The sequence below is a fragment of the Ictidomys tridecemlineatus genome, chromosome 10 (genome assembly GCF_052094955.1).
Source record: "Ictidomys tridecemlineatus isolate mIctTri1 chromosome 10, mIctTri1.hap1, whole genome shotgun sequence".
Taxonomy (NCBI): domain Eukaryota; kingdom Metazoa; phylum Chordata; class Mammalia; order Rodentia; family Sciuridae; genus Ictidomys; species Ictidomys tridecemlineatus.
The window spans coordinates 129,362,773-129,389,781 of record NC_135486.1 but is presented as its reverse complement, the minus strand read 5'-3'; the positions used below and the strand labels follow the sequence as shown (position 1 = coordinate 129,389,781).

General features: G+C 45.1%; 1 protein-coding gene across 1 annotated transcript in view; it reads left to right on the top strand.

Annotated features, from left to right (window-relative positions):
• Hs3st2 (heparan sulfate-glucosamine 3-sulfotransferase 2) overlaps positions 1-26,388 on the top strand; it is an 83,669-nt gene extending 57,281 nt beyond the window's left edge. The window contains exon 2 of the mRNA XM_005323743.5: positions 25,068-26,388. Coding sequence (XP_005323800.1) covers positions 25,068-25,686 — 619 coding nt within the window. The 3' untranslated portion in view covers positions 25,687-26,388. The remainder of the gene's footprint in view (positions 1-25,067) is intronic.
• The last annotated feature ends 621 nt before the right edge of the window (positions 26,389-27,009 follow it).

Here is a 27,009-nt window from a genome sequence, read left to right as displayed (position 1 = left end):
GCTAAGGATATTCCAGGTGGGATAAGGGCTTCATCATTTCTCTCTGATAGGCAAGTCACAAGATAGAAGAAAAAATAGGGTCGCGAAAGACGCTCACATAGCTTTTCCCAAATTCTACCCTATAAATGTTAATTCTGGCATCTAACACTCCCAGAGTGCTAATTCTGTGTCCGGGACTATTCTAAGGGCTTTGTATCTTCTCATTTATCTGTTTAACAGCCCGTGAAGTGTCCCTATTATCATCCCCATTTTACCGATGAGAAACCTGAGGAATAGAGAGGTTTTTACCAATTTGCCTAAGAACACACTAGTTAAGAGGCTGGGCTGATCCTAAAACCAGATTCCTCCGACTTTGAATCGGAGCCTCTGACAAGGCAGAAGGAAAATCAAAAACTTCCCTCACGATAGTTTCCTGAGGGGATGTAGAGTGTTGATGGGGACGTAAAGTCTCCTTAGCCTGTTGCCACAGAATTTCATAATAGAAGGAGCTTCACATCCCGCGTCTTCTCCCTGGGCCTGGGAACCGGTCTGGAGTCTCACGTTCCAGCATGTTCTATGGAAACCCATGGGCACCCGAGTTCATTCACACCCTCTGCTTTGCCTCTTTTGTGTTGGATGACCTTGGATAACTTCCCTAGCTTTAATTGTTTCACCTCCGTAACGGAGATGAAATGTACCTACTGTCGCTTTTATGCCCCATGAAAACCTGCCTGTTAGGTGGATTCCGCTCCTCTCTCCATCACTCCTTAGGACCACATGGGTCTTCAGCTCTAAAGCACCGACTTTTTCACTTCCAGATAACACGTGATCACCTCCTCACCTCTTTGTTTTGGCTTCTGTAGCTTAAGGCTTTAATGAGAGGAGCCTGGAAAGGAAAAACCCTTCTCAATCTCTGTTTCCATAAACCCCCAATATAAGAGGACGCTCAGCTTCTAATCCAGTTCACTGTCTTTGGAGATGAAGTTGAAATCAGTGAAAACCTCAGGAAGACTAGAAAACTTGACCTTGGGGCTCTAGCCCTCAAATCTCATTCCTTCCTGGAGTGGCCTCACTGTGTGTCCCTATAGATTCCATTTTGCCCTAGATTCTTCCAGATAGACTCCCCTCTATGGGGAGCAGGTGAGGATCCTTCCCTAAAAGAACACCTTCGTGGTGGACCCCGGATTCAGCATGGCGTGGAAGTTCTGGTCCACCCTCTTTGGTCATTGGTCGTAAAGTCTGGGAGTCAGAGATTTCAGTAGACCATCTGGCCCAACCCTCTCGGCTACTCCCTGAGGGTCCGGCCATGAGAAATCAGCTTTTCTTCCCCAGTTCCTTACCTCCCAAGCCTGAGAGTTAAATATCTATCACTTACACAGGCATTCTCTTCTAAGCAAAGTAGCCCTCAGCGCTCATTGCCTTTTCCCTCAAAATGCCCTCCAGGCAGCCAGGGACTCCGCTTTATGGCTCCAAGTTAGCTGCACAATTAAACCCAAAGCAACCCATTTATGAATAGGAGATGCCAAGTTTGCCTGAAAAACATAGCAAAGTAACAGATGCTTTAGTGCAATAAACAAATTGATGTAGAGCTTTTAGTTTCTCTCTCTCTCTCTCTCTCTCTCTCTCTCTCTCTCTCATGCTAATAGGCAGGAAACCTTTCTTGGGAAGTACAACTTGGAGACGGGGTACAATAAGACCATAGTGTGTTCACATTACTCCGTGAGACCTGGGGCCGGGATGGGCCACTTTTGCATATCTGCATTGTCCCAAGCCCAAGACCACCACCACTTCCTGCAGAATAGGCAGAAGTGTCGCTTCCCAGTAAGCCCAACTGCAGGAGAGACAGCCCCAGGGAGACTGGGTTTAGCCTCCATTTCTCCCTTGGTCAGGAAATGCCTTGCATAACTTTAAGTACAGAGTCTGATGCCCTCTGCGGGGTGTAGAGGTACTACCCAGACAGTGACCTCTGTGGCATAGAGATGGAGAACAAACGCAAGGACCCAAGAAGGAAGACGTTGGATCCTCTCTTCCTTGCTGGTTTTGACTTCAATTTGGAAGTGTGTGTGCGGCACTGATTTCCACTTTTGAATAACGAGTCACAAGTCATCCGCGTCCCTAGCCTATCCGAGCGACTTGGCTGTGTGCACCTGGTAACCTCTCCCTTCCATTCTCCCAGGGTATTGCAAACCTCTCATTCCACCTTGGGTCTCCAGTGCCATCCCTGCCCGCCCTTCAGCAGGTGACTCGCTCCTGCAAATCCTCCCGTCGCCACTGTAGTAGACCATTCCCACTGTAGCACAGTCCCGCAAACTGGGTGCTGATAAACCTTTATTGCTCTCAGTTCTGGAGGCCAAGCCCGAGGTCTAGGCACTGGCAGCTGCCGTATCTGGTGAGGGCTTGGTTCCTGGCTCACAGGTGGCCGTCTTTTCACACTGGATCCTCACATGGTACAAGAGACAAGCAAACTCCTTGGGGTCTCTCTCCTCATTTACAGGCACTCGCTGCAGACACTGTTCATGCCCTGCTGAGGTCTGTGGAGGTCCTCACTCTTTCACAGTGAAGGCTGCAGCTCCAGTAGCATTCTTGTCTGTCAAGGGCAAACCAATGTCTGGAAACTTCATATCCCTGGAACCAACCCTTGACCAGTAACCAAGACTCGGTGGATAGATGATCCAGCATCTTTTTGATCTCAGCTGTATTCCACTCATCTCCCAGAATGCCCCTGTGGGATGGGCCTCTGCTTTACCCATAGTGGTAACTGGCTTAATAACATAGATTTATTTGTTTATTTATTTTGGCAGGGGATTGGAGAGGGTGCTGGGGATTGAACCTAGGGACACTCAATCACTAAGCCCAAGACTCAGCCCCTATTTTGTATTTAATTTAGAGACAGGATCTCCCCGAGTTGCTTAGGGCTTCACAGTTGCTGAGGCTGGCTTTGATCTCGTGATCCTCCCGTCTCAGCCTCCCGAGCCGCTGGGATGGCAGGCGTGCGCCCCTGCACCCGGTCATGGCATAGTTTTTATTGGCTTCCTTGCTTGCTGTTCCCTCTCTCTGGTGTTTCCTAAGATCACTTGCCAAATAAAATCCTTGTCTCTGTATCTCCTTCCAGGGAAGGGACTACACCTAGGCACTACCCAAATGCTTCGATGGGCTTTCTCTCAAGGCTGGTTACTGATCTGTACTCTGACACTCACTTCCGGCTAAGGCTTCCTGTGATCTCTACAAACGAGAATATATTTTCAAGGACGTTTTTGACTTGCCTGCAGCACTAGGCACCGCTGATCATTTGCTCCTTCTGGAAACCTCTACCCCTTGGTTTCTCCTCCATCTGAGCGCTCGCTAGTTAGGGAATGGGTTTAAGCAAGTTGATGGTGACTTAAGGCTCTCCCCCGCCTCCTGGCCTGCTCTCCTCGCATCTTGAACACATTCTCATCTCTAGCACTTCTTATTGTTTCATGGGCTACATTATGAGCTCCTTGACGAAGGTTTTTAAAAAAAAAAAAAAAAAAAAACAGCTTTCAGAACCAAGGACAGTGCACACCACAAACAAGTTAGCTCCTGGATCCACATTAATTGAACCAGTTAACAGAACCATCCAGACGCCATTGCATCGTGAAAAACCAATGTCAACCCGTGTTGTTTTGTGCTCTGGTCACACATAGATGTGTCTACGTGGAAAGTCAAATGCAAAAACAAATACATGTGCACACTTCCTGAAAATAAAGGAGCAAGCGCGGAGGACACTGAAAGCTTCCAACTCGCAAACTTGGGTAATAAATTTAAAAATCAAAATCAAGCCTAGCTGTCAGGACAATAAATGGCGGTGGGGGCAGGGGTGCCGTGTAGAGCATCATTCCATCCTTCACTTGCAAGGCACCATGCAAACACCTTGAATGCCTTTGATTGACTCCTCGAGAAAGTTTGTAGAAAGTAAATGACTTTCTCTGTTTCATACGTGTGGAAACTGAGACTCAGGGGAGTCTGCGTGACTTGCTGAGTATCCCCCAATTTTTAAGTGACGGAGCTTACAACTTAGATCTGTGTTTTTTGGTTTTTTTTCTACACAAACATAGTTTCTGGTGGGAATTGCTCTTTTGCACATTCAACAGGTTTTTACCCTAACTAGGAGAGGAGAGGAGTCCTGGGGTTTGGGGATTGCCTAATAATTTCTGGGAAATAATGGGCTTCAGATAAAAATATTTACCTAAAAATAATGTAACAATACAACATTGTTACTTTGGGAGCAATGACGATCCTCAGGATTGACCTCCGGATATAACAATTAAATTGTGACTATGTTAGCTAGTCAGGGTTCTTGCTAGAACAAGGAAGAACTCATGCATCCTCCATGGCAAGCCTTGTACAATCAGAAAAAACAAAAGTGGACATCTCTCCTTTGACCTCCTGGCTAATCAGGAAATTACTTTTCACAAAGAGCTGAGAGTTAAATAATAATTAGTTACATTTATATAACAGCCTACCTACCCCTTGGACAAAAAAAAAAGTGATGAGAGATTCCTTTTGATAATCACAATAATAACTCGAATGTGGGGGTTTTCTAAAGAAATTTTCTTTTCGAAAGAACATTGTTGTTTTTCTTCTTTGAAATCACTGAAATGTTTCTGACCTTAACAGAATTGTGGTTCTAAATAGTTTCTCTTACATTTCCCTTTAAGGGATATCTAATAAACAAGTTATTTATATGCTTAACAGAGGACAACAGGAATGTTCTTTGAGACTGATACCTTTTTTTTCCCCTGGTTGTTAGAAGATTGCTTTAAAAAAAATCTCAGGTACCTTCATCTTTAGGCAGCAGGTTTCTTTCTCTGATAGTCTTCATGAAGATATTTTCTCTCCCTCTGGATCTGCTAATGCAAAAGCTCATACATCTTTGTTTAGTGTTGTTGATATCTTTTGAGAATTTACTCGCACCAGGCACTGTACGAAGCACATTTGATGATTTCATTCTCATCCATCTTGGCACTACTTTATAATCCTATGAGGCAGGCACCACAATGGGTCTCATTTAACAGATGAGAAAACTGAGGCTTCAGGAGATTAAATAACTCCCCGCAGGATCTCAGGAGACGAGCAAACAGAATTAGAAGCCATGTCGGACAGACTCCAGAATCCGTAACTCTAACTGGCAATATTTTGTACTATCCTGATTTAAAAGAGCCATCAAACTGACCAAGTGCACTAGAAATATCTTCCCCTGGGCTTAGTAAAAGTTGGGCCTAACTGTCTAATTCTTCCAGCATCCGGCCTCTTGCTGGAGGCACTGGTAAAAGAATTTGCCTGTGTTGAACAGAAAAGGGCTAGGGTTTGCTGACACGTTTAGTTAATCCACATAGAGATGGCTGATGAGGATTCTGGTTAATTAGTTGTGGAATTTTTAAAAATGAGCAGATGTGCAATGGTGAGATGCATTTTACTTCCCGGACCCTGGGGGAAAGCGCTGGCTGTGTTCTGCGGCTCTGCGTACTTAACACATCTCCATGGAACATTCGGCTGCATGTTCTGCAAGACTCAGGTATCCTGGCTCGGTGCCAATGTGGATAATTACATTCTGCTCCAGTTCTCCCGACCGTCCCAGGCAGGGACACGATTAATAATAATAACTACAGCCAACAAGCGCCTACTATGCACTGAAAACATACTGGGAAATTTCCAAGCAACATCTCCAGAACTTTCCACACTCCCAAAGAATAAATTCCATTGTCTTCCCTTTAATGGGGAAACGGAGGCTCGGAATGAGTGACTCACCTGAAGCTACACAGTTCTACCAAACAGGGATTCAAACTTTCTCCTTCAACACTCATCATTTGAAAAAAAAAATGCATTTGACCAAAAAAAAAAATTGATAGAAAAAGGATACAATTTGTACTTCAAAGGATTAAAATGACAAAGGACCAATTTCAAATTAAATTTTACTTTAATTAGTTTAAATTTAACTATAAAATTAAAATTGCAAAGGATTTGACCTGTGTTTATTTATAGCTAATGAATTTTGATATTTTGTGAATTTTGCATCTTCATTCAGGAATTATGTCGCTTAAGGAGAAAGAGTTGCCTGCCAGCCCCTTGGTCTCCAAGTTCCCTTCCCAGAGTCTGCCCGCCATGTCCTTTTCCTCATTCGATATGTTCTATGCATCTCACCCTAATTTCTCTTTGAAGTTGCTGTTGTAAGTTGTTTGGCAGAAATGGACAACGATTGTGTTCTGATGTAGAATTTATAAGTGTTTTGGGAGCAAAGCAGCCAAGAGTGTTGCGTGCATATCAAACAAACTGTAGTCTTTCAGGGACCGTCGAGAACAGCAAATAATATGTTTAAATATATATATTAGCAGAGGAAGAAGATACCAGAATATCATGAAGTAAATTGTGTCCTTCCTTTGGGTACTGGGGATTGAATCCAGGAGGGCTTAACCACTGAGCCACATCCCAGCCCATTTTATTTTATTTTTTATTTTTTTAGTTGTTGATGGATCTCTACTTTATTTATTTATATGTGATGCTGAGAATCGAACCCGGTGCCTCACACATGCTAGGCAAGCTCTCTGCCACTCAGCCACAGCCACAGCCCCCATTTTATTTTTTATTTTAAGACAGGGTCTCTCTAAGTTACTTACAGCCTCACTGCTGAGGCTGGCTTTGAACTCGCAATCCTCCTGCCTCAGCCTCCTGTGCCGCTGGGATTATAGGTGTGTGCTGTCAGGCAGAGTTGTGCCCTTCCTTTTGATATCCAAGTACACACACACTCACAGACTGGTTATCGTGGGGACAAATATTTACTAACTTCTTTTTTTTTTAACCTGCCAATTTAATATCAACATTTTCCCTCTGTCTCAAACACCTGCTGAAGTGTTATTTATACCAAGCATAACATTTCTTTAAATAAATGTTGGTCTTTCATTTAATCAATATGAGTGTTGTGTACATTTAGGTTATTTCTATTGTTTTAAAAATCCTTGTAATTTGCATCTTTGTACAACTATCTTAATATGTTGATGGGATAAATTCTAGAAGGTGTCTTCATAAGATTTTGTTTCGTTTGCAATCCTGGGATCGTCTGAGGGTGTATTTCTGTGTGCCATAGCTAACACTAAATAATATCCTAGCATTGCTACCTTATTTGGATTTAATATGTGTGTCTTTAATATCTAGTGAATTAGAGTATTTTGACAATTTTATATCTTCTTTCAGGAATTATGAATTTTTCTCCATTTTCCATTGAGATTTTTTTTCTTTGGGAATTTATTAAAACACGATGTATTAAAGGTAAATTAAATATGTGTCTATTGTATATGGAACACAGTCTGTCTTTTGCATTTTCTTTCACTTTACAATGAAACTTTGTTTTCCAAAACTTTAAAATGTCTATATAGTCATGGCTGAAGTCTCCCCTTCACTTTCTTCCTAAGGCAGCCTGGTGATAGGCCTCCTCCATTCTCAAGAACATATTCCTATTTATTAATACTCTAATTCTCCATGTCATCGTTTGCTTATTGACATTGAGCAGTTTCATTCATCTTGACTTAATATTGGAGAAATCTGTGAATGAGGAACCCTAACTCCACTTTTTCTGAAGTGATCAGCCAATTATCCCAGCAAAGATCTGATAATCCACAATTTCTCAACTAATTTGAAATGCCACTTTTATCCTAATTTTTTCCCTCACACGGCTGCTTACTTCTGATTCTGTATTATATTCTATTAAAATCCATGTGCCTATTACTGAGCCAAAACCACACTGCTTAATTACTTCAGCTTCACTATGTACATTACTATACATCATATTAATATGGAATATTTCAATCCCCCCTTCCTTATAACAAAAAAAATATTGCTTTGGCCCTATTCATGACTTTACGGATCTAGTAGAAACTTTATAATTATTTTGCCAAATTCAATTTTTTTTTTAAATCCTTTTGGGGTTTGGATTGGAATTATACTTGATTTATAGATTAATTTGAGAAGAATTGGTGTCCTTCTAATATTATGATTTCCCATCTCTCCATTTATTAAAGTTTTAATTGAGAGCATTATTAAATATTAATTGTGTTCACAGTCATCTTGTCCTGCCTAACTTTAATGAGGCTCGCAGCCTGGCGTCTGGGAGAATAGACTGGAATCAGCTTACTGGGGTTTAAATAATCCTGACTTCACTTCTCGGTACCTTGGGTCCTTGGGTAGGTACCTTTTCTGTGCCTAATTCCCTTCAGTCAAATATAAATCTAACAGTGGTACCTGCCTGGTGCTGCTGCGAGGTTTTAATGAGATAATACATGTGAAGAAAGCACACAGACACACCACCACGTACACACAGGGTCAGCCCTTGATGACTGATGCTGTCTCAGCCTCCTTCCTAAGCTAGCATCCAGCGGTGCCGAGAGGAAGTTCCGTTCCCTGTTGAAGATGCACCAAGCCTCACTTCTTCAGGTTGTTTTTTTCTTAATTAGTAATGAATGTTGTATTTACTAAGTATTTTTCCAGAACCTCCTGAGACCATCTCTTTTTCCTTTTGACCTACTTCTGAGTTATAACTGCGTCCCATGCAGTGCTATTGATCTCAATGGGACTTGGCAGCTTTTCTTTTAACACATCGTGCCTTGGCAGATGGGTCTTGCCATCCTGACTGGTAGGTTTGCCTCCTCCACTTGTGATCCGGGCGTAGATGCCCTTGTCTCCCTGCCTGCCAGCCTCCTGGCTCAGTGTCACCCCACCGTTCACTGTGTCCAGTGTCACTGTGCCCAGCTTGAGTCTGTGTTGAGAATCTATTTCCCCCCATGATTGACACTCAAGTTTCAAAGCTCTCCTAAATCTGATATCCTTGGTAAGGCAGCTCCCTCCTTCCAAGATGTGTCTATACGTATTTATCACCAACCCTCCATCATTTCTCTTTGATATTTTGAGGTCATAACTTTTTGCCCAGTTCTTATCAATGTAGTGGTGACTGAGGGGGAGTAGGGATAAACACAGAGCTTGACTCCCACACTGGACACGAGTTCTAACTATGAACTGGGCCTTTTATCAACATGAAGCCCTTCCTTTTGTCTGATTTAGTCTTCTGCCTCGGATCCCACTTTTCCTGGAACTGATACCCTGACTCTAGCTTTCTTTAGAATAGCATTTTCCTGATGTATCTTAACCTCTCCATTTTTCACATAAAACGTGTCTGTCCCTGTGTCCTGGGGTAGTCTTCTGAATCCTTGCGATATGATTGCGGTTTGATTTTAGAATGAGAAATCCTTATTGTTGTCATTTTAAAAAATTATGGTGTTTGGTCGATTTCTGATCGTTGATGATATTATCTGCCTGCTATACTTTCACCAAGTGGCTCGAAATTTTTTTTCTTTTTGGGGGGTCACTAGGGATGAAACCCAGGGTGCTTAACCACTCAGCCACATCCCCAGCCCTTTTTATGTTTTATTTTGAGACAGGGCCTCACTAAATTGATGAGGCTGGCTTTGAACTCACCATCCTCCCTGCTCAGCCTCCCAAGTCGTGGGGGATTCACCGCGCCCAGCTGCTTGTTTTTCCATGATGCTGTTTCTTTTGTCATGTGAGTGGCATTTTCTCACTTTCATATTTTTTCAGGGCTTTAGAAAGTATCTGCCCTGTTTTTAACTCTTCATTGTACATTTTCTGATCAACGAGTAGACAGTGTCTTTTACCAAAGAGTCTTGGATACTTTTATTCCATTTCTTTCATTTTTTTTTTTTGGTCTTTGTTGATTTAAACTGGGATTAGGGGTTTAATTTACCAAATCATTAATGTTTATATCTTTTGGGAAGAATATGTTCATTTTATATTATATTTAATTGGCATATAATAAGCATACACATGTATGGGGCCTGGTGTGATACATACAGTTCAATACCTGTATGTACACAATGTGTAATGATCAGATCAGGTATTTAGCAAATGCATTGCCTCCAGTATTTATCATTTCTTGGTGCTTGGAATATTTAAAATCCTTGCTACTACGTTTATAATATATATATATATATATACTATATGCAATTAACTGTTGTCCCCATAGTCATCCCACTGTGCTATAGAACATTGCAAGTCATTCTCTGATCCATCCCCCACCCTGTGTCCACTCTCGTCCTCTCCCCATCCCGTCCTTTCCGCAGCCTCTGGTAACTACTCTATCCTTCTATGAGATCGACTTTCTTAGCTCTGCATATAAGTGAGGGGGGTTGTGGTATTTGCTGGGGGAATGATCTTGATAGTGGAAGTTAAAAGCATTACTTATTGGGGCTCGGTGCTCTGCTGAACCTCAATCATTGTCCTTCAATGCACAGACTTCCCAATCCTGAGCCCTCTCATGCAGTTACTCAGGCGGCTGCTTTAATTTTCAGGGGAATTTTTGGAAGGCAAGATTAATATTTTTCAAGCAATTGAATGTCTTACAAAGCTGTTCTTTTGCCTTCACAAGCAGAGCGACTAATAAATATTAGGAGTCATATTTTTCCCCAAAAACTCTGGATAATAGTCGGTTTCTCTCGCATTTAATGCTGCTAAAATGTCTTTATCAGGCTTAAGTGTTTATAAAGACTACTTTGCTTGCTTTACCTGCCCTGGGTACCTATGATGCTTGCGAAACCTCTGCATTTTACCTCTAATTTGCACTGTTTGCTCTGATTCATTTCTGAACAGATAAATGATGGATGATGGATGGATGATGGATGGATGGATGGATGGATGGATGGATGGATGGATGGATGGATGGATGGATTCATGGTTGTGGGTTTTATTTCACTGGGGCTCAGCAGGCCTTTGAGTCTACCCACATAGTCATCTTCTCTGTCTAGAAATGTCTCTTTCGTGAGATCTTTACCTCTGGTTCTATCCATTTTGTTTCAGGATTCTTCTTGGATAACAGCAGCCAACCACACATTGCCGACCACCGCTCACCTCCCAGGCCCACTTCCCCCTCAGGGGTTCTCTTGTAGACCTTGACTTTTGCACCTGAGGATCCGGCTCAAGTTTGTTCTGACCTCTCTTTTCTCCATTATTCATTCTTTACTTTTTTGTGGCGCCATCTTGCATCCGCCATATTTTCCCGTCCAAGCCTGGGATCACCCCTTGACCATAAGCTCAAATGACCCCAGCGGGGGTTTCCCTGACCACTTAATTCTCTCAGGACACTTGTTTTCCTTCTTTTCCTTTATTACAAGTTGTATTGAGATATTTTTTTTTATTTGCTCATTGTCTCTTCCACCAAGCCAGAAACTCCATGAGGACAGTTACTACATTTAATTCTGTGAAGAGCCATGACCTCGGGACTTAGCAAAATAGCTTGCAAACAGTAGGTACTCAATAAGTATTTACTGAATGAGCATTCTGTTCACATTAATTTGGTTCAGACTCCCTTGGGTGGTGGCACCAAGGCTTGTCATCAAAGAGCCACCTCTCACCACATCTCTATACCATCTGTACTATGACGGATTGAATCTTTATTTTTAGATCAACTCACATTTTCTACACTCACTACCTCTGTAAGCCTCATCCTGAGTGATAAAATCTGTCGGAAAAAAAAAAAAGGTGATGTCCCACTTCCAGTCTCCTAAAACATATTAAGGTAAACACATAACTGTGAAAATGGACATTTTTATCCAGGAGTCAGTTTTGAGCCACAGATAACAGGTAAACACACTTTGAGAAATCCTTCCTGGAGATCTTAGGTGTCTGCGTTTCCTCAGAGAGCCCATGTCTTCTTGATTTCAGCTTTGGTTCCTTCCCATCTTATTCATTTGACAAGTAAAAATATTTGGTGGATATGATTCATTCCGTTTCGCCTGCTTCGGATGGGGTGGCACAGTGACAAGGTTTAAAGACTCTACAGCCCACCAGGCAGACGCCGTCCCTCCCTGATGAGGTTGACAGGCTCACTGGGGGGAAGGCAACAGAGAAACAAACAGATACGCAAGACAATGACAGCGTGTGCTCAGAGCCACGAGGAAAGCAAACCGTGGGATTTAGACAGGGTCACTGGAAAGAGGAGACATTCCAACTGAGACCCTTTGCTTGGGCCAGGGGAAGAGCCAGGGCCAAGCGTTCCAGGCAGAAAGGACAGCAAAGTCCTTGAAACAGGAAAAATAGGACTTCAGGGTTCAAGAGCGCTGCTGGTTCATCTTGCGGGGTTTCCTGTATGCCTTCCAAAACCGAAATGCAGGGCAGGACCACTCTACACCAAAGCCCAAACAAGAATCCAGATTTGTACAGTTTAGGCAGCTCTTGGATCTGGAAAAAGTATTGGTGACCCAACCAGCACACATGTAGCTTCCAGGCCACCTCTGAGGCCCCGGGTGATACTGAAACAGCTGGATTCCTGGTGCGTTGTCCATCAGCACTGGACACTGATTCTTGATGGTGCAGGAAGCGTTAGGCAACTCCTGCTGACCCTTTGCAACCATAGAACTTAATCTCTTCTGAGTCACCTACAATGTTCAAGAAACAAAATGGAAGAGACCCTGATCCATGGGTCATGACTCCCAAGCAAGCAAACAGGTATTTGCAGAGGGACCCCCAGGTGTTCGCCTCATCAGCTGTAGTTGGATTACCTCCCACTAGGGGGCACCGTTACGCTGCAGGAAGTGGGACTGGCTTGTGGAACTCATCCCTGCAAAACCCTTCACACCCCTGGGGACTCCAGAGTGTGAGGTTGCAAAGCTTGGTGTGAAAAAAGTGAAGTACACTCGTGGATTCATCCAATCATTGGCTGGGGGATTTGCAAGTGCCTGGGAAGTACCCAGAACTTGTGGGGACGGACTGGTCCTCCGAGCAGATCTGAGTGCAGACAGGAGCCCGGGAGCTCTATGCACAATACGGGCAGGAGACACCAGGCAATGAGGATGAAGATGCTCAGACCAGGGAGACTGGCACCAGACGTCTGCCAGACGGATCAGCTCCACCTTCAGCCGAGTGCTGGTCAGTGGGAGAAACTTCGGAAGTCTGGTAGCAGGGTAGATAGGGTGCTCCTTTCTATTTTTTTTTTCCTCCTTTTTAAAAATTCTCTATGGAGTATGGTGCAAGCTCACTCGCTGAGAGTGTCCAGAAAGGTTTGGCCATTTTCAGAAAAAGAAAGAAAGAAAGAAAGGAAGGAAGGAAGGAAGGAAGGAAGGAAGGAAGGAAGGAAGGAAGGAAGGAAGTTAGTTCTGAAATTGTGGTTGTGCAGAGGAGGAGAGCCAGTTGGCTAGCTGAACACGGTGGGATTGCCAGCTGGGGGTAAAGGTCCCCTCTGTGTTGGCAATCCGGCGTCTGCAGAGGGAGCAACCTGCCAATGTAAGATGTTCCCTGGCATCGCTCTTCTCCTTGGAGTACCAGGCTAGGGAAAGGGCAGCCAGGCCCCCAGTACCGCTGGGGAAGCTCCTTGTACAGGTCCTTGGCCTTTGTGAAAGCCCCCTGCAGGTCTTTGGGGATGATCTGTCATTCTCTGGAAGTAGTGGCTCCAAAATTTCTGAAGGGGGTGAAGGGAAGGAGGGGCAAGCCACTCCTTCCATTGAAGGAAGGATAGAAAGCCTGGGTTGGAGTTTCACTTAGATTGACACCGAGACTATAAGGGGGGATAAAGATCCCCTCAGCCACCACTTGGCGCCATCACTACCCCCAGGTGCCCTCTTGTTTCCTGGATGCCAATGTCACACAAGAGCAAGCTGGTTCAGAATAGATGCCAGGAAGCGGAGCCCCGCTAGAGAAAGGGGAGGAGCTGCTCTCTGCGGCTCTGACAATACTAAGAACGGGGATGATCCTGAGCTGGCTGGAAAGGACACTGGAAGACAGCGAGGGAGAAGAGTGAGAGGTTATGAAGTTGGATTTGGTTACACATCAGATGTGGGCGTTGCTGCAGCAGCTGGTGGATGATGGAACCCGTTCATGGAGACAAGGGGAGACGGTGGGTAGGTCAAGGAAAAATGCGTATATGGAATATGTGTGCAGGTTCAGTCCCCTGCCTCCTCCCTCCTAAAAAAAGAGAGAGAAAGAAAAGAAAAAGAAATATGTATGGAGACCAAGAGCATGTGTTCCTGAAGCCAAATTAAATCATAGGTTTCAAAAGTATAAAGTGGCTGGGTGCAGTGGGGCACAGGCCTGTAATCCCAGTGGCTTGGGAGGCTGAGGCAGGAGGATCGTGAGTTCAAAGCCAGCCTCAGCAATTGACTGAGGTGCCTAGCGACACAGACAGAGCCTGTCTGTAAATAAAATACAAAAAGGGGTGGGGATGTGGCTCCATGGTCGAGTGCCCCTGAGTTCAAACCCCTGTACCAAAAAAAAAAAAAAAGGAGGAGGAGGAGTATGGAGTGGGCAAATATCCCAGATGCCACAGAAAAGCCAAAGGAGACCAACCAAAGGTGGAATTGGCATTTAGGGGTGTGTTCATTGAGAGCCACCGCAGAGCCGGATGGGACAGGAATCTGAGTGACAAATTGAGAACATGAGGGAGGAAGCAGAGCCACCGAGCTTTGGGTCAAGGACATTGGCTGGCAGAACAGGAGATTTACAGGTCTATAGCAAGTGGTGGTGGAGGTTGGACCATGCGCTTCTTGGAAATGAAAAGACTTGAGCTAAAGCCGGGAAATCAAGGAGAGAAAGAGGAGCCCCATTTGTGGAGGGGACCGTGCTTCCTGGTTTACAAGGGACTCTTGCCTGCTTATTCAGCTCAGACCTACAACAGACAGGGACCTCGGCATTACCTCACCCCAGGGGTTGCAGGTAAGGAAGCTGAAGGGACCTCAGGAGGCCAGGAAGCGGAAAGGAAGCAACTGGAATCCAGGTTTTCTGAATTCAAAGCATCCACAATCCCTTGCCCATCATCCGGGATATTGGACTTGCATCTAGTATCTCTATGGTCAGTCATAGATGGAGCCCGAGAAATTGAGGTCCAGTTGCCTGGAAACTTAGCAGAGCTTTACAGGCAGCTGCTAAAACATTCATTCCACACCCACGATCACCTGCCTCCCTTCTTCTGAGCCAGGTTCTAGAGAAAGGAGCTATGCACCCTCAGCCTGCCTGTCCTTGCTGCCCACTCACACCTCGGCCAACGCCAAAGACGTTTCCTCTCCTCACTCCTCGCCATAGGCCCTCTTCTTCCTAAATAGTACCAATGGAATTGTTTTAAAATAGCTTTCCATTAGCTAGTGTGTTTTGAATGACAAAGAATACATGTTCACCACAAAGAGTGGGGGAAAAAAATCCAGTGAGCTCAGAAAGCTAAAGGTGAAGATGAAGTCCCATTTTACACTGCAATCCATCTCAGATCCCCCAAGGTCGTTCGCTGTTAAGGATTTATTGTGTATTCTGTTAGAGAGGCTTATGTCTATACACATCCGCATCCGTGTGTATATTTTGTATGCAAATAAGGACATAGTAACCCAAGCGCAACTTGCTTTATTCACTTTAGAAGGCATCCTGGACTCCTTTCTGTGTCCATATTTATGGAGACCCACCTCATTTTATAACAGCCACATAATAAAGTACTATATGACCTCATCCGACTCCTACTAATGCCACATGGGTATTTTAAAATCTTTTTTTTTAAATTATGAACAATATTTTGAGAGTCAGGTTCATGCTAGCTGCTATAACAACAACAACAAACTCTCAAGGAACAATTTTTGTCTTGCTCAACATAGTCCAGGGAGCCTGTTTCCTAAGTGGTAGGAGGTCTCCCGTTCCCCTGCTACTTTTCGGATACGTCCCATTCCAGGGCTGTCGAGTCCTCTGGACTCAGTTAGTGGATCAGAAGAGACAACCAAGAGGACACACCTATTTGGTCACCACCTTGGCCTGGTTGTAGTACACTGCAATTCTACTCACTGTCCCTGTCAAGAACCCGTCCCAGGCCAGGCAAGGGGGTGCACACGTGTAAGCCCAAAGATTCAGAGGCTGAAGCAGGAGGATCGCGAGGCCAAGACCATCCTGGGCAACTTAGTGAGACACTGTCTCAAAATAAAAAGCAAAAAGGGCTAAGGTTGTAGCTCAGCAGTAGAGCGCCTCGGGGTTCAATCCTTAGTACCAGGAGATGGGAGGAGCAAGCCAGGCAGGGGAACTTGAGGAACCTAGCCTTGGGCTGACAGCCGTCTCTGGAACCACACTGTGAAGGGAGGAGCAGATATCTTTGGTTGCTGCCTCCATCTCTTCAGCAGATGCTGCACCAAACATCCTTTTAGGTGGATATTTTTGCACTGGTACAGATGAACTTCTCCTCGAGGTGGGCTTGATGGACCAAGGGGTGTGTTCACGGTGCATATTGATGGACACTCTCACCCTCCTAGACCTGCATCGACTCACACTCCTACAGACATTCGGAGAGTGTTGGTTCTTTACACTCTTGCTAAAATAAGAACTGTTAAAGTTTTTCTTTTTAAGTGTATTTTCCAGCCTTAGAGGTGAATGATTTGGTCTCATCGTGCTTTTAGTTTGCATTTCTTTAAATTTTCCGACATATTGAATAATGTCAAAAGACATGAGGTACAATATTAAAAATTTTCTCATTATGTTTATTTTCCATTTGTGGCTTGTTCTACCAATTCTTTCCTTTCGGCCTGTGTTCCTATTCTGGCTGGTTCTCTTTTATTGATCGATTTGCAAGAAGTCTGAAAAATACAAATAAATATACACATAGAGAGATAAAAATAAGAAATCATCCCGCTGCATCTCTAGTGTAAACGCTACAAATATTTTTTTTCCAATTAGTTGTCTTCCTTTTATTTGATTTATGGTAATTTTCCATTCCAGAGACTTACCTTTTTTTTTTTTAATGTAGCCTCCCTTTTCAATCTTTTCCTTCATGTTTTCGTCTCATGCCTCGAAAGGCCGTCCTTGTGCCAAGATTAATTTTTTTATACTCTCACGTTTTCTTCAAGTGCCGGAGTCACACTTGAATCCGGATTCTGCAACTGACTGTGTTGCTTTGGTGATTTACTGTAGCTCTCTGTGTCCTAGTTTCCTGAGCCCCAAAACAGGAACAGCGAGAGAGCTTGCTTGGGAGGGTTATTGTGAAGTTGGAGGGAGATGATTCATACCCAGAGCTTAGCACAGCATATGGCCTCGTCATTGCACAAGGAACGCTATTTGCTATTAGCTTCTTTATGTCCTGGGTTTATGGCACCTGACCATGTGTATGGCCGATGTCTGCTCCAATCCCATTTCTTATGGCCAGCAAGTGACAGGACTTCAGCAGAAAGGCATCTTTGATTCTAAATCTTAAAGGCATAACCATCCATTAAGATATTCCACCATCCTCTGTCCAGATGTATCACGCAGTGTCTACCTGTCCCACAGCAGGCCTCAAATTCCACGATGCAAAAGGTATGGGTGAAAGAACTGGCTTGATTGGGGACCTTTGCAAGCCAAGAGTCACCACAGGAGAGTCAGGGAGACAGGTCATCCTGTCTTTTCACAATTACACAGAGAAGCCCAACAAGGGCCGCAATCAGCTATGGGTTTATGGCCCAGGGAAGAAAATCTGCCCCCAAACCTCCATCAATACCCTTTCCTACAGGACAAGGATAAGAGTAGCCTTATCAGCAGGGGATAACCAAAGGGTCGCTTGCTTATTGACTGGGTTCAGGCACCAGCGGTTTACAAGAGTTAGCTGCCCAGCCCCTGGGGACCTTGGGCACCTATAGGAAACCAGGCTCAGACATAGACTCTCCTGCCAGGGGGAGGAAGCTGTGGGTAACTGTGGGAGCTGAGTGCAGGTGCAGCCCCTCCCATGAAAAAAGGGCACCTCATCTCTTCCCGCTGCAGTTGGTCCACAAAGCTGTTATCCCCATGAGCCAAGAGACTGCACTTCACTTATCTGTGTATCCTTTCCATACAGTAGGTGCTAAACACTTGCTCTCCTGATGAAAGAATCCACGAATGCATATCAAACCCAGGACGAGGCGTTGCTGATGTCGAGATGTGACATCCGTGATCCCTGCCCTCAGGGACCTTACAGTCTAGGGGGCTGACAGACTCATTTAATGTGCCAAAGGGGTTAAATCTTCAGTGGGTACCATGGAATTGCAAAGGGGTGATGCCCAACTCTCCTGGGCTGGGGTGGGGGGCATCGATAATAAGGGCACAGTCTGAGAAGGCTTCCTGGTTGAATGTGATGAACCAGAGAGAAAAACTTTGGCTGGACATTAAGGAGGACTTTAAGCAAATGGGACAACATGTCAAAGGTCCCTAAGTATGAAAAAAATAGTCTTTGGGCGGAAGCTCAGACCAAACCACGTGAGCCATGGGCAGGATCAAAGGGACCACAGAAATCTCCATCAAGGACAACATCATGTGACCCATGACAAAAGACTGGTGGCGTTTAACCTGGATTTAGTGTTTTACTCCTGGGTCATATAAGAGTAAGGATTTGGGGCTGTGGACCTGGAAGGAAGCGGTTTCGTGACGGGGGACTCGGGTCTATGCTTAACTAGATAAGAATGAATGGCCGCAGGTGCCTGCCTGGCTCTCAGCTCGGCTCGTGGGAGTCTAGCGGGTTTACATTTAAGATCCGCTTCCTCGCAATACAGACTTTCCCCTCTTCTTCTCCTCCTCCTAATTATCCCTCTGGAGACCACAGTGATTTTCAAGGAGACTGGTCGCCCAGTTAGGAGCTAATAAATCACCCAGGTCCCCCAGGCGGCTGGGACTTTCACACATGGAGCAGGACAGGAAATCTTCCAGAGAATCCCATCAGTAATCATCAGAGGCATGCCAGTTCTGGAAGTTTCTGACAATGGCCTGCTCAAGACAGTTTCCACACACGCACAGGACATCCCTTGTGTGGACAGCAGGGGCCGAAGGAGTTGTCTCTGCTCCACTGGGTGGGTAAATACAGGTTTAAAAAAAAAACAAAGAGAGTTTCCAGAGAGCCTCAGATGGATGAGAGTATTGGGGTCTTTTTCTAGTAGATACCCCAGGAAGTCTGATATTATTTTTCCCCCTTTAGAGGGATAAAGCATGGAGTTCTGAGGCACGGGAAGAGCGGTCATCTCTGCTAATCCATACAACAAGACTGCCTTATTTTCCAGATTAAAACCTTGGCTTTAGTTCTTTCCCTTCAAAAAATATTTTCCGAACCCCTACTAAGTGCCAGCTCCCTTCTGGGTCCTGAGAATACAGCAGTGAACCAGACCGACAAGGACCCTGATTTATAATCTCTGGTGGAGGGTGGCCCGGCCCCTGAACATACAAATCTAGAGTATTTCAGTGATGGGTGTGATTATATTACTTAGGAGGACATTTGTTTTATTACGATTAAGATCGTACTTCCCAGACTCCTCTGATCATCAGAATCACAGAGGAAGACTGTTAGGACTATCGATTTAAGGACTCTGCCCCCCAACCCACAGAACAGGAAGGTACAGGGTTTGAGAAGCCTGTGGATTATTTTTCCCCCTGAGGCTCACCTGAGATGATCACTGTGCAAAGCATCTTAAAGAACAAGTGGCTAAAGGAACACACGGTCCACACCAGCGGTTCTTAGCCCACCAGAATCATCTGGGGAGCTTTCGAATCATGGGTTCCTGGGCCCTGTGCCCAGAGTTTCTGATTTAATCAGTCTGGCTTGGGACCCAGGCATTTGCATTTCTACAGAAGCTCCTCAAGTGGCCCTAGCCACACGGCAGAGCCTCGGGCGAGGGACAGCGTGCAGACGGTAAAACAGGAGTGGAAGGAGATGTGCTCCGAGCTCCTCATTTGGAGGTTGTCGCGGAAGCCAGAGCTTGGATTCCTCTCTGTGAATCAGAGAAACTGTAGCCACGATAAAAACCTTTAACGTAACAAAGGTGACTCCCTCCAGGACCACCTGCCAAACCTTCCTTTTCCCAAGGCCAGAAAGCTACGGAAGAGCTGGGTGTCCTAGACCAGCAGGTCCCTAATCTGACCCTGGATCTTGGATCCATTCATTGAGCACCTGTGGTATGCTGGGCGAATGTCCTAGGAAGGCAAACATGAATGAGCAATAGATCTAAGCTGGTCATGATCTGTTGATAGAAAAAGAAGCATAAATCTAGTCTGGCAGCACACGCCTGTAATCCCAATAGCTTGGGAGGCTGAGGCGGGAGGATTGCAAGCTCAAAGCCAGCCTCAGCCATACAACGAGGCCTTGAGCAACTCAGCAAGACCTTGTCTCTAAATAAAATATTTTTAAAAAGGACTGGGGATGATGTGACTCAGTTGTTAGAGGCACCTGGGTTCAAACCCTGGTACAAAAAATAAATAAATGTATATATAGAGACAGAGACCTCTGATCATCAGAATCATGGAGGAAGATTGTTAGAACTCTAGATTTAAGGACTCCGCCTTAGTGGCCGTTGTGGTTCACTCTAGAGATAAAGCTGCAAATAAGATACAGCCTGCCCTGTCTTCATGGAGGTTATAATCGAGAGGAATGAGTCTAGTTTTCTCAAAGGAGAAGGAGGCAGATTGTAAAAGAGAAGGGTATAAGCAACAGAAACCAATTCGGACTTAAAGTAATAAGAAGACATTGGAAGCTTGTGTAGTATCTCACAAAGTCTGGAGGGAAGGGCAGGAACCCAAAGACCAGTAGGGATTCGGCATCAGACACTGATGGGGAATCTCTTCCAGGGCCCTGTGTTTGGCTGAAAGAGCTCCATTTTTTTCAGCCTAGGACACATTTTCAGTCTCTATGACACAACTGGCATTTCTTGGCCTCACTTCCATGGTGCACCCACTCTTCAGCCCACCAAGAGTTTGTCCAAAGTAGGAGTGGGGGTTCCTCCAAGAAAACTCTGAGGGCTGTGGCCAGATGTAGGGAAAATTGTGGCTGAGCAAGTTAAAACAACAGATGGGAGGTAAGTCCAAACAGTGGGCGCTAAACTATTCTTCCAGTAATTCAGAGAAAAAAAAAAAAGAGGCAGAAACTTAAGAGGGTTGGGGTGAGAGAAAAGTTCAGCTGCTCACCAGGTGCGAGGAACTAGGAAGCAAAATTTAATCTGCAACATAAGGAGGATGAACCTCCAGGCAGGGCGCATCACCCGCCTCAGTGTGCACAGAGCAGGGATGTGCACGCAGAATCTTCTGGCACACTGTCACCAACAGGCCTCAGTGTGCTATTCCGATGACCTATGGAGAACCAAATATTCAAGGGTTCTTGATGGGATGGTTCTTTGCTGCACCCAGGAGACCTTTGGCTTCTGTGTGTCCACTACAAATTTGTTGCAGTCCTGTTCTTACACTTTTGTATTTGTCATTTGGTTTTGCAACTGAGGTGCCCCTTAGGAATCAGAACCGTGGAACTTCACTTTGGTGGCCAGCCTTGGGCGGAATGACGTGCTACCCTGGAGATCATGGGAATGGATCTGAATTTTCCAAACTGGTGACAAAGAAAGATATTCACTCACGCTCCTGGCAAACATTCATAGCTCTGTGGTCGAATAAGCTCAGGAAGTGCTGCACCCACGAGTCTTTTCTTGGATTTTTTTTTTGTGTGTGTGTGTGTGTGTGTATTTGAGGATATTGCAAAGAAATCTGTTTAACAGCCTGCAAAGTCAGCAACTTTGTGTTGGGGAGACCGTTCTATCACCCCCACAGGGTTTAGAAAGTTCTTAGAGTTTAAATGCCTGCTATCTATCTAATCTATCTCTGTGTGTAAATATATATATGTATATATTTATATATTTTATATATTTAAATATATAAATAAATGTATAAAATATATTTATATAAATATATGTATTTATAAAGTGTACCAAGGCCATCAAGTAATATAGCCAGAATCCTTAAAAAATCCAAAGAATTCCAATCAAGTTCATTTGCGATTGTTTTCTCATAAATACCTTTTAAAAAGAAATGGGCATGCTTCACTTTAATAGCACTATTAAAACTTTCGGCCCACAAGGGTCTATATCGACCTTGGGCCTAGAAGCAAAGCATCACTTGCATCAGCCTTGCATGACGAATTTTGAAGGCTCAAGGGACTAATGGGTGGGTTCCCAGTGGCTACTTATTTCCCAAGGTTGTGTTTTGCCCTCAAACTAGGATTTTTTATCATCCTGGCTGCACATAACAACCGCATGAGGAGTTTTGTCTTTTTTCCCAATAAAATTGACTGGGCTCTGTCTTAAGACAAATTGATTCAAAACACTTGGGCGTGGGTACTTTTTTTTTTTTTTTTAACTCAGATGGTCCAAAGTGAAGGCAGACGGAAAAACACCTTCCGCAATCCTCCTCCTCCTCTCACTCCTAACACTGTGGTTTCCCAACCCCCAGGACGTCCACTGATGTTCCACTCCTTGGGCATAGAGGTCCCTGGCTCCTGGTCTTCCGTTTCCTAGTTTCTATGATCATCTCCACCTGGCCTCCCAGCTCTTGGACCACCTCTACACCAAATGTCTCCTCTTCTCTTTAGCAACGCTTATTAATGGCCACACTTGGATCTTGTCATTGAAATGTTCATGACTCTCAAGGGTTAACTCTGGAATTTCACAGGGTTATGTTATAGGTTGCACGATGACCCTCCAAAAAGAATATGTCCACTGAGATAGACCAGTGAGGATGAACTTATTTGGGAAAGGGGGTCTAGGCAGATGTAATTAAGTTAAGGACCTGCAGATGAGATGGTCAGGGATTAGGGTGAGACTCAAATCCAACCATGAGCGTCCTCTCAAGAGAAGAAAGTGGGAGAGAGGAGAGGAGACACACAGGAATGAGGGCCCACCTGGGCAAAAGCAGAGTGTGGAGTAATTTATCTATTGCCACCAGAAGCTAGTTTTCACAAATGCATTAAAGTTAGGAGCATTAAAGCTATCTCTCCTTCAGAGCTTCTAGAAGAACCAGCCCCTGCTAACAACTTGGCTGCAGACCTCTGGGCTCCAGAATTACTAAGGAATCAATTTACTTGGCGTTCTGTTGCCCAGTTTATGGTTATTTCTTACGGCACCCACGCAAAACCACACATTACAACCTTGATTCTTTCCACATTTACCACAGTCTCAAACTCATTAAATGTCTCATCTCCAAATTCATCTATGACCCTTTCTATGTCACTTTCCTCCATTCCTGCCCTGGATTCAATCAACAATCATTTCAATAGCATCATCACCACCATTAATTCCTTGTGTGACTTGCTGTCCCAGTCCCTTAAGAGTGCACCAGTGCAATCTCTCATCCTTCCCATTTTTTTGTCCCCGGGTTGTCAACCAGCGTGGACAAGATTGCTGACCCTTACAAGCACATCCTGTGTATGTTTATCAATTCTAGTTTTAACTGAATCTTCGGCACTGCCAAATAATCTTAAATTTGTCTTTACAGGACTCCCCTGCCCCTTGCCACTCAATCATCCTTCATAGTAAATGTTCCATATTCTCATAATTAACCCTCTACCCTACTCCCGTCACCACCCTTAATGTCCAGCGAGTCTCCTGTTACACTAGAAAGGTATAAGTTGTCACATTTCAACTCTTTCAATCTTCCTCTCTGGAATCTTAAACCTGACCTCTATTTGTACCCATCCTGAACCCCTCCTGCTAGTCTCAGAGAAAAGCATATGCAGGGGGGCTTCCCTATCCACCTGTCCTCAGACCCTTCCACCTCCATCAAGGTCTGAAAGCACACCTGGGGAGGAGACTTCAGATCCCCTACCTATAGCCCCTAACATCTCAAGCAGAGCCAGCAAATTAAAACAGGGAGAGAGAGGGGTTGTGTTACCTGACTCTGACTGAGGTCCCAACCCACCTGGAGTTCCGTGCTTCTTCTAGTCCACACGAAGGATGTATTTCGGATGTTTTTGACAGAGGAAGATGCCAGGCTTCATTTCTGTAACAGTTGCTATCCCTGCAAAACAAGCTTTTTTTTTTTTTAATCCAGAAAAAGATTTTCTTAATGTATTTGTAAAAAAAAAAAAAAAAAAATCTTTGCCAGAACAACATTCAGTGACTTACTTTGTGTTTTTGAATATGTAATAAATGCATTAAAAATTTCAAGCAGTGTAAAAGATTATACAATCAAAAGCAATTCACATTTATCCCTGATTTCCTAGTTCTACACCCACCTCCTCTTCCCTCCCTTGGAGCAACTTATCTTTACCGGTTTCTTGTGTATCCTTCCAGAGATAAACACGCTGTATCCTGCCTGTCATCATTAGAAACTATCAAGTCGATCCCTGGGAAAAAAGGTTCCAAGACCCCCAGGGATTACTAAAATCCATAGAAGCTCATTATACAAAACGGTGTAGAATTTGCTTATAACCTATACACATCCTCTCGTATACTTTAAAGCATCTCCAGGATGCTTATGATACCTAATACAGTGTAAATGCTATGTAAATGATTATTATTATGCTTTATATAAGGAATAATAAGAAATCTGTGCATTTTGAGTACAGATGCAGTTTCCCTGTAATATTTTCTGTCTGCGATTGGTTGAATCCAGAGATGGAGAATCCACAGATTACAGAGAGTTGTTCTGCTGTATGTTGGAAATCCTCCCTATAAGCATGTGCAGAGCTGGGGATGTAACTCAGTGGCAAAGCACTTACCTAGCATGAGCAGAGCCCCATATTCAGTCCTGAGTGCCTCTCCCTGCAAAATACAGAGCTGCCTGACTCTGTTAATTGGCTATCCCATAATTTGTTTAACCCACATTGATATCTATTTAAATGATTTCCAGTCTTCTGCGAATGTGTGTGTGTACACACATTGAACTCAGGGGCACTCAACCCCTGAACTACATCCCCAGCCCTATTTGCATTTTATTTAGAGACAGGGTCTCCTTGAGTTGCTCAGTGCCTTGCTAAATTGCTGAGGCTGGCCTTGAACTTGCCATCCTCCTGCCTCAGCCTCCCAAGTCTCTGGGATGACCGACATGCGCACCATGCCAGGTTAATGCCAGTCTTAAAGCAAGCCAGTTAAAGACTTTTTTGTTGTTGTTGTTTTGTTTAAAATAAATCAAGAATTGTGGTGGGTTCCTCACCAGGTGAGAACCTCAAAGGTAACAGAGAGGAGAGGGCCCAACTGACCACTGGGCAGAGGCAGCTGATGGGGCAGTGCCTGCGCCCCCCACTCATTCCACCAGGGGAACCCTGTCTGACCATGTGTCCCCCTTCTCTCCACCCCACCCCCCACCACCAGGAGCCTGATGCCTAGGACCCTGGAGACCCAGATCACGCTGGAGAAGACGCCCAGCTACTTTGTCACTCAAGAGGCCCCTCGGCGGATCTTCAACATGTCCAGAGACACCAAGCTGATCGTGGTGGTGCGCAACCCCGTGACGCGCGCCATCTCGGATTACACCCAGACGCTGTCCAAGAAGCCCGACATCCCCACCTTCGAGGGCCTGTCCTTCCGCAACCGCAGCCTGGGCCTGGTGGACGTGTCCTGGAACGCCATCCGCATCGGCATGTACGTGCTGCACCTGGAGAGCTGGCTGCGCTACTTCCCGCTGGCCCAGATCCACTTCGTCAGCGGCGAGCGGCTCATCACGGACCCCGCGGGCGAGATGGGGCGGGTGCAGGACTTCCTGGGCATCAAGCGCTTCATCACCGACAGACACTTCTACTTCAACAAGACCAAAGGGTTCCCTTGCTTGAAAAAAACCGAGTCGAACCTCCTGCCTCGATGCCTGGGCAAATCCAAAGGGAGAACTCATGTACAGATCGATCCCGAAGTGATAGACCAGCTCCGGGAATTTTATAGACCTTACAATATCAAATTCTATGAAACGGTCGGGCAGGACTTCCGATGGGAATAAGTCGCCCACAGGCAAGGGTTTCCCCGATGGCCTCTTCCACCAAGTTCCATGAGACCCATCCTCCTCTTTCCAACCCACAGGCTCCATCCCATCTTGGAACCAGGATGTCCAGCTGCGTCCAGGACCACAAGAGGGTCCTGCCCCTGGCTCTTACTGCTCCTGGCACCCCCATTCAGTTCCAGAATCATTCTCCCTCCCGCCCATCAGAGAGAGGCCTTGAGCCATTCTGCTATCAAGGATAACAGATCTAATAAGTGGTGATGGTTCTGTTGCTATGAACACAGCCGTCCGTCCCCGTCCCTGTCTACCCAGGAGTGAGTGGGGCTTGTGAATTCCAAGTGGCATGTATCTTCCCTCTGAGCTCAATTTCCCTGAGCATCCCTTGGTGGTGGGATGGGACACCGTCTTGGTAGCTCAACGAGAGATGGTAAAGCCAGAAGCATCCGTCCGGCCCCTCCTGGGAGATAGACCCTTTGATGATGAAATAAGCCAGTGATTTCAAAAGCCTGTGTGGTCTCCACTGTTCTGGAAGGACACTGTCTTTGAAAACCACTCTGTGACTCCTTGCTCCCTGTGGACAAAAAAAAAAAAAAAAAGCACATAATTTTGCTGTTACGGGTACTTTCCTCACGCAAGCATTCATGTTCAGCATGCGATGGAATCATGCTTGTCCATGTGAAATAAATATGGCTCTCTTGTGTCCTTGAGGCTGAGTTCTTCTCCACACACCCATTCATTCATTCAGCTCCTCCCAACACCAGGTGCAGCTGGGCCTGAGGACGGGCTGCAGCTTTTTGCTGCTGTGACTGAAAGATCTGACGAGAACAAAAATTTTAGAGGAGGGAAAATTTATTTGGGGGCCCATGATTTCAGAGGTCTCAGTCCATAGACTGAGCCCCCTCGGGACTTGAAGTGAGGCAGAACATCATGGCAGAAGAGTGTGGCAGAGGGAAGCAGCTCACGTGACAATCCACTTGTCAGATGCAAAATATATACCCCCAGGACGTGCCCCTAATGACCCACCTCTTCTAGCCACCCTACCCGTCTTCAGTTACCACTCAGTGAATGCCTCTTCAACAGTGGATTGATTCACTGATTAAGACTCCCCCAAACCCAATTATTTCTCCTCTAAACCTTCTTGCATTGTCTCACATGTGAGCTTTTGTGGGGGACACATCACATCCAAACTATAACAGCCTGGCATGGGGGAGAGGCCAGGGGGCAGAAATAGCAGGGGGGATTTCTTGCTAGCAAAGTCTGGCAAAGAAGGATCATATGGAGACGTGCAGGGATGTTCTCTTTCTGAAACGTAAGTCTGGCTGG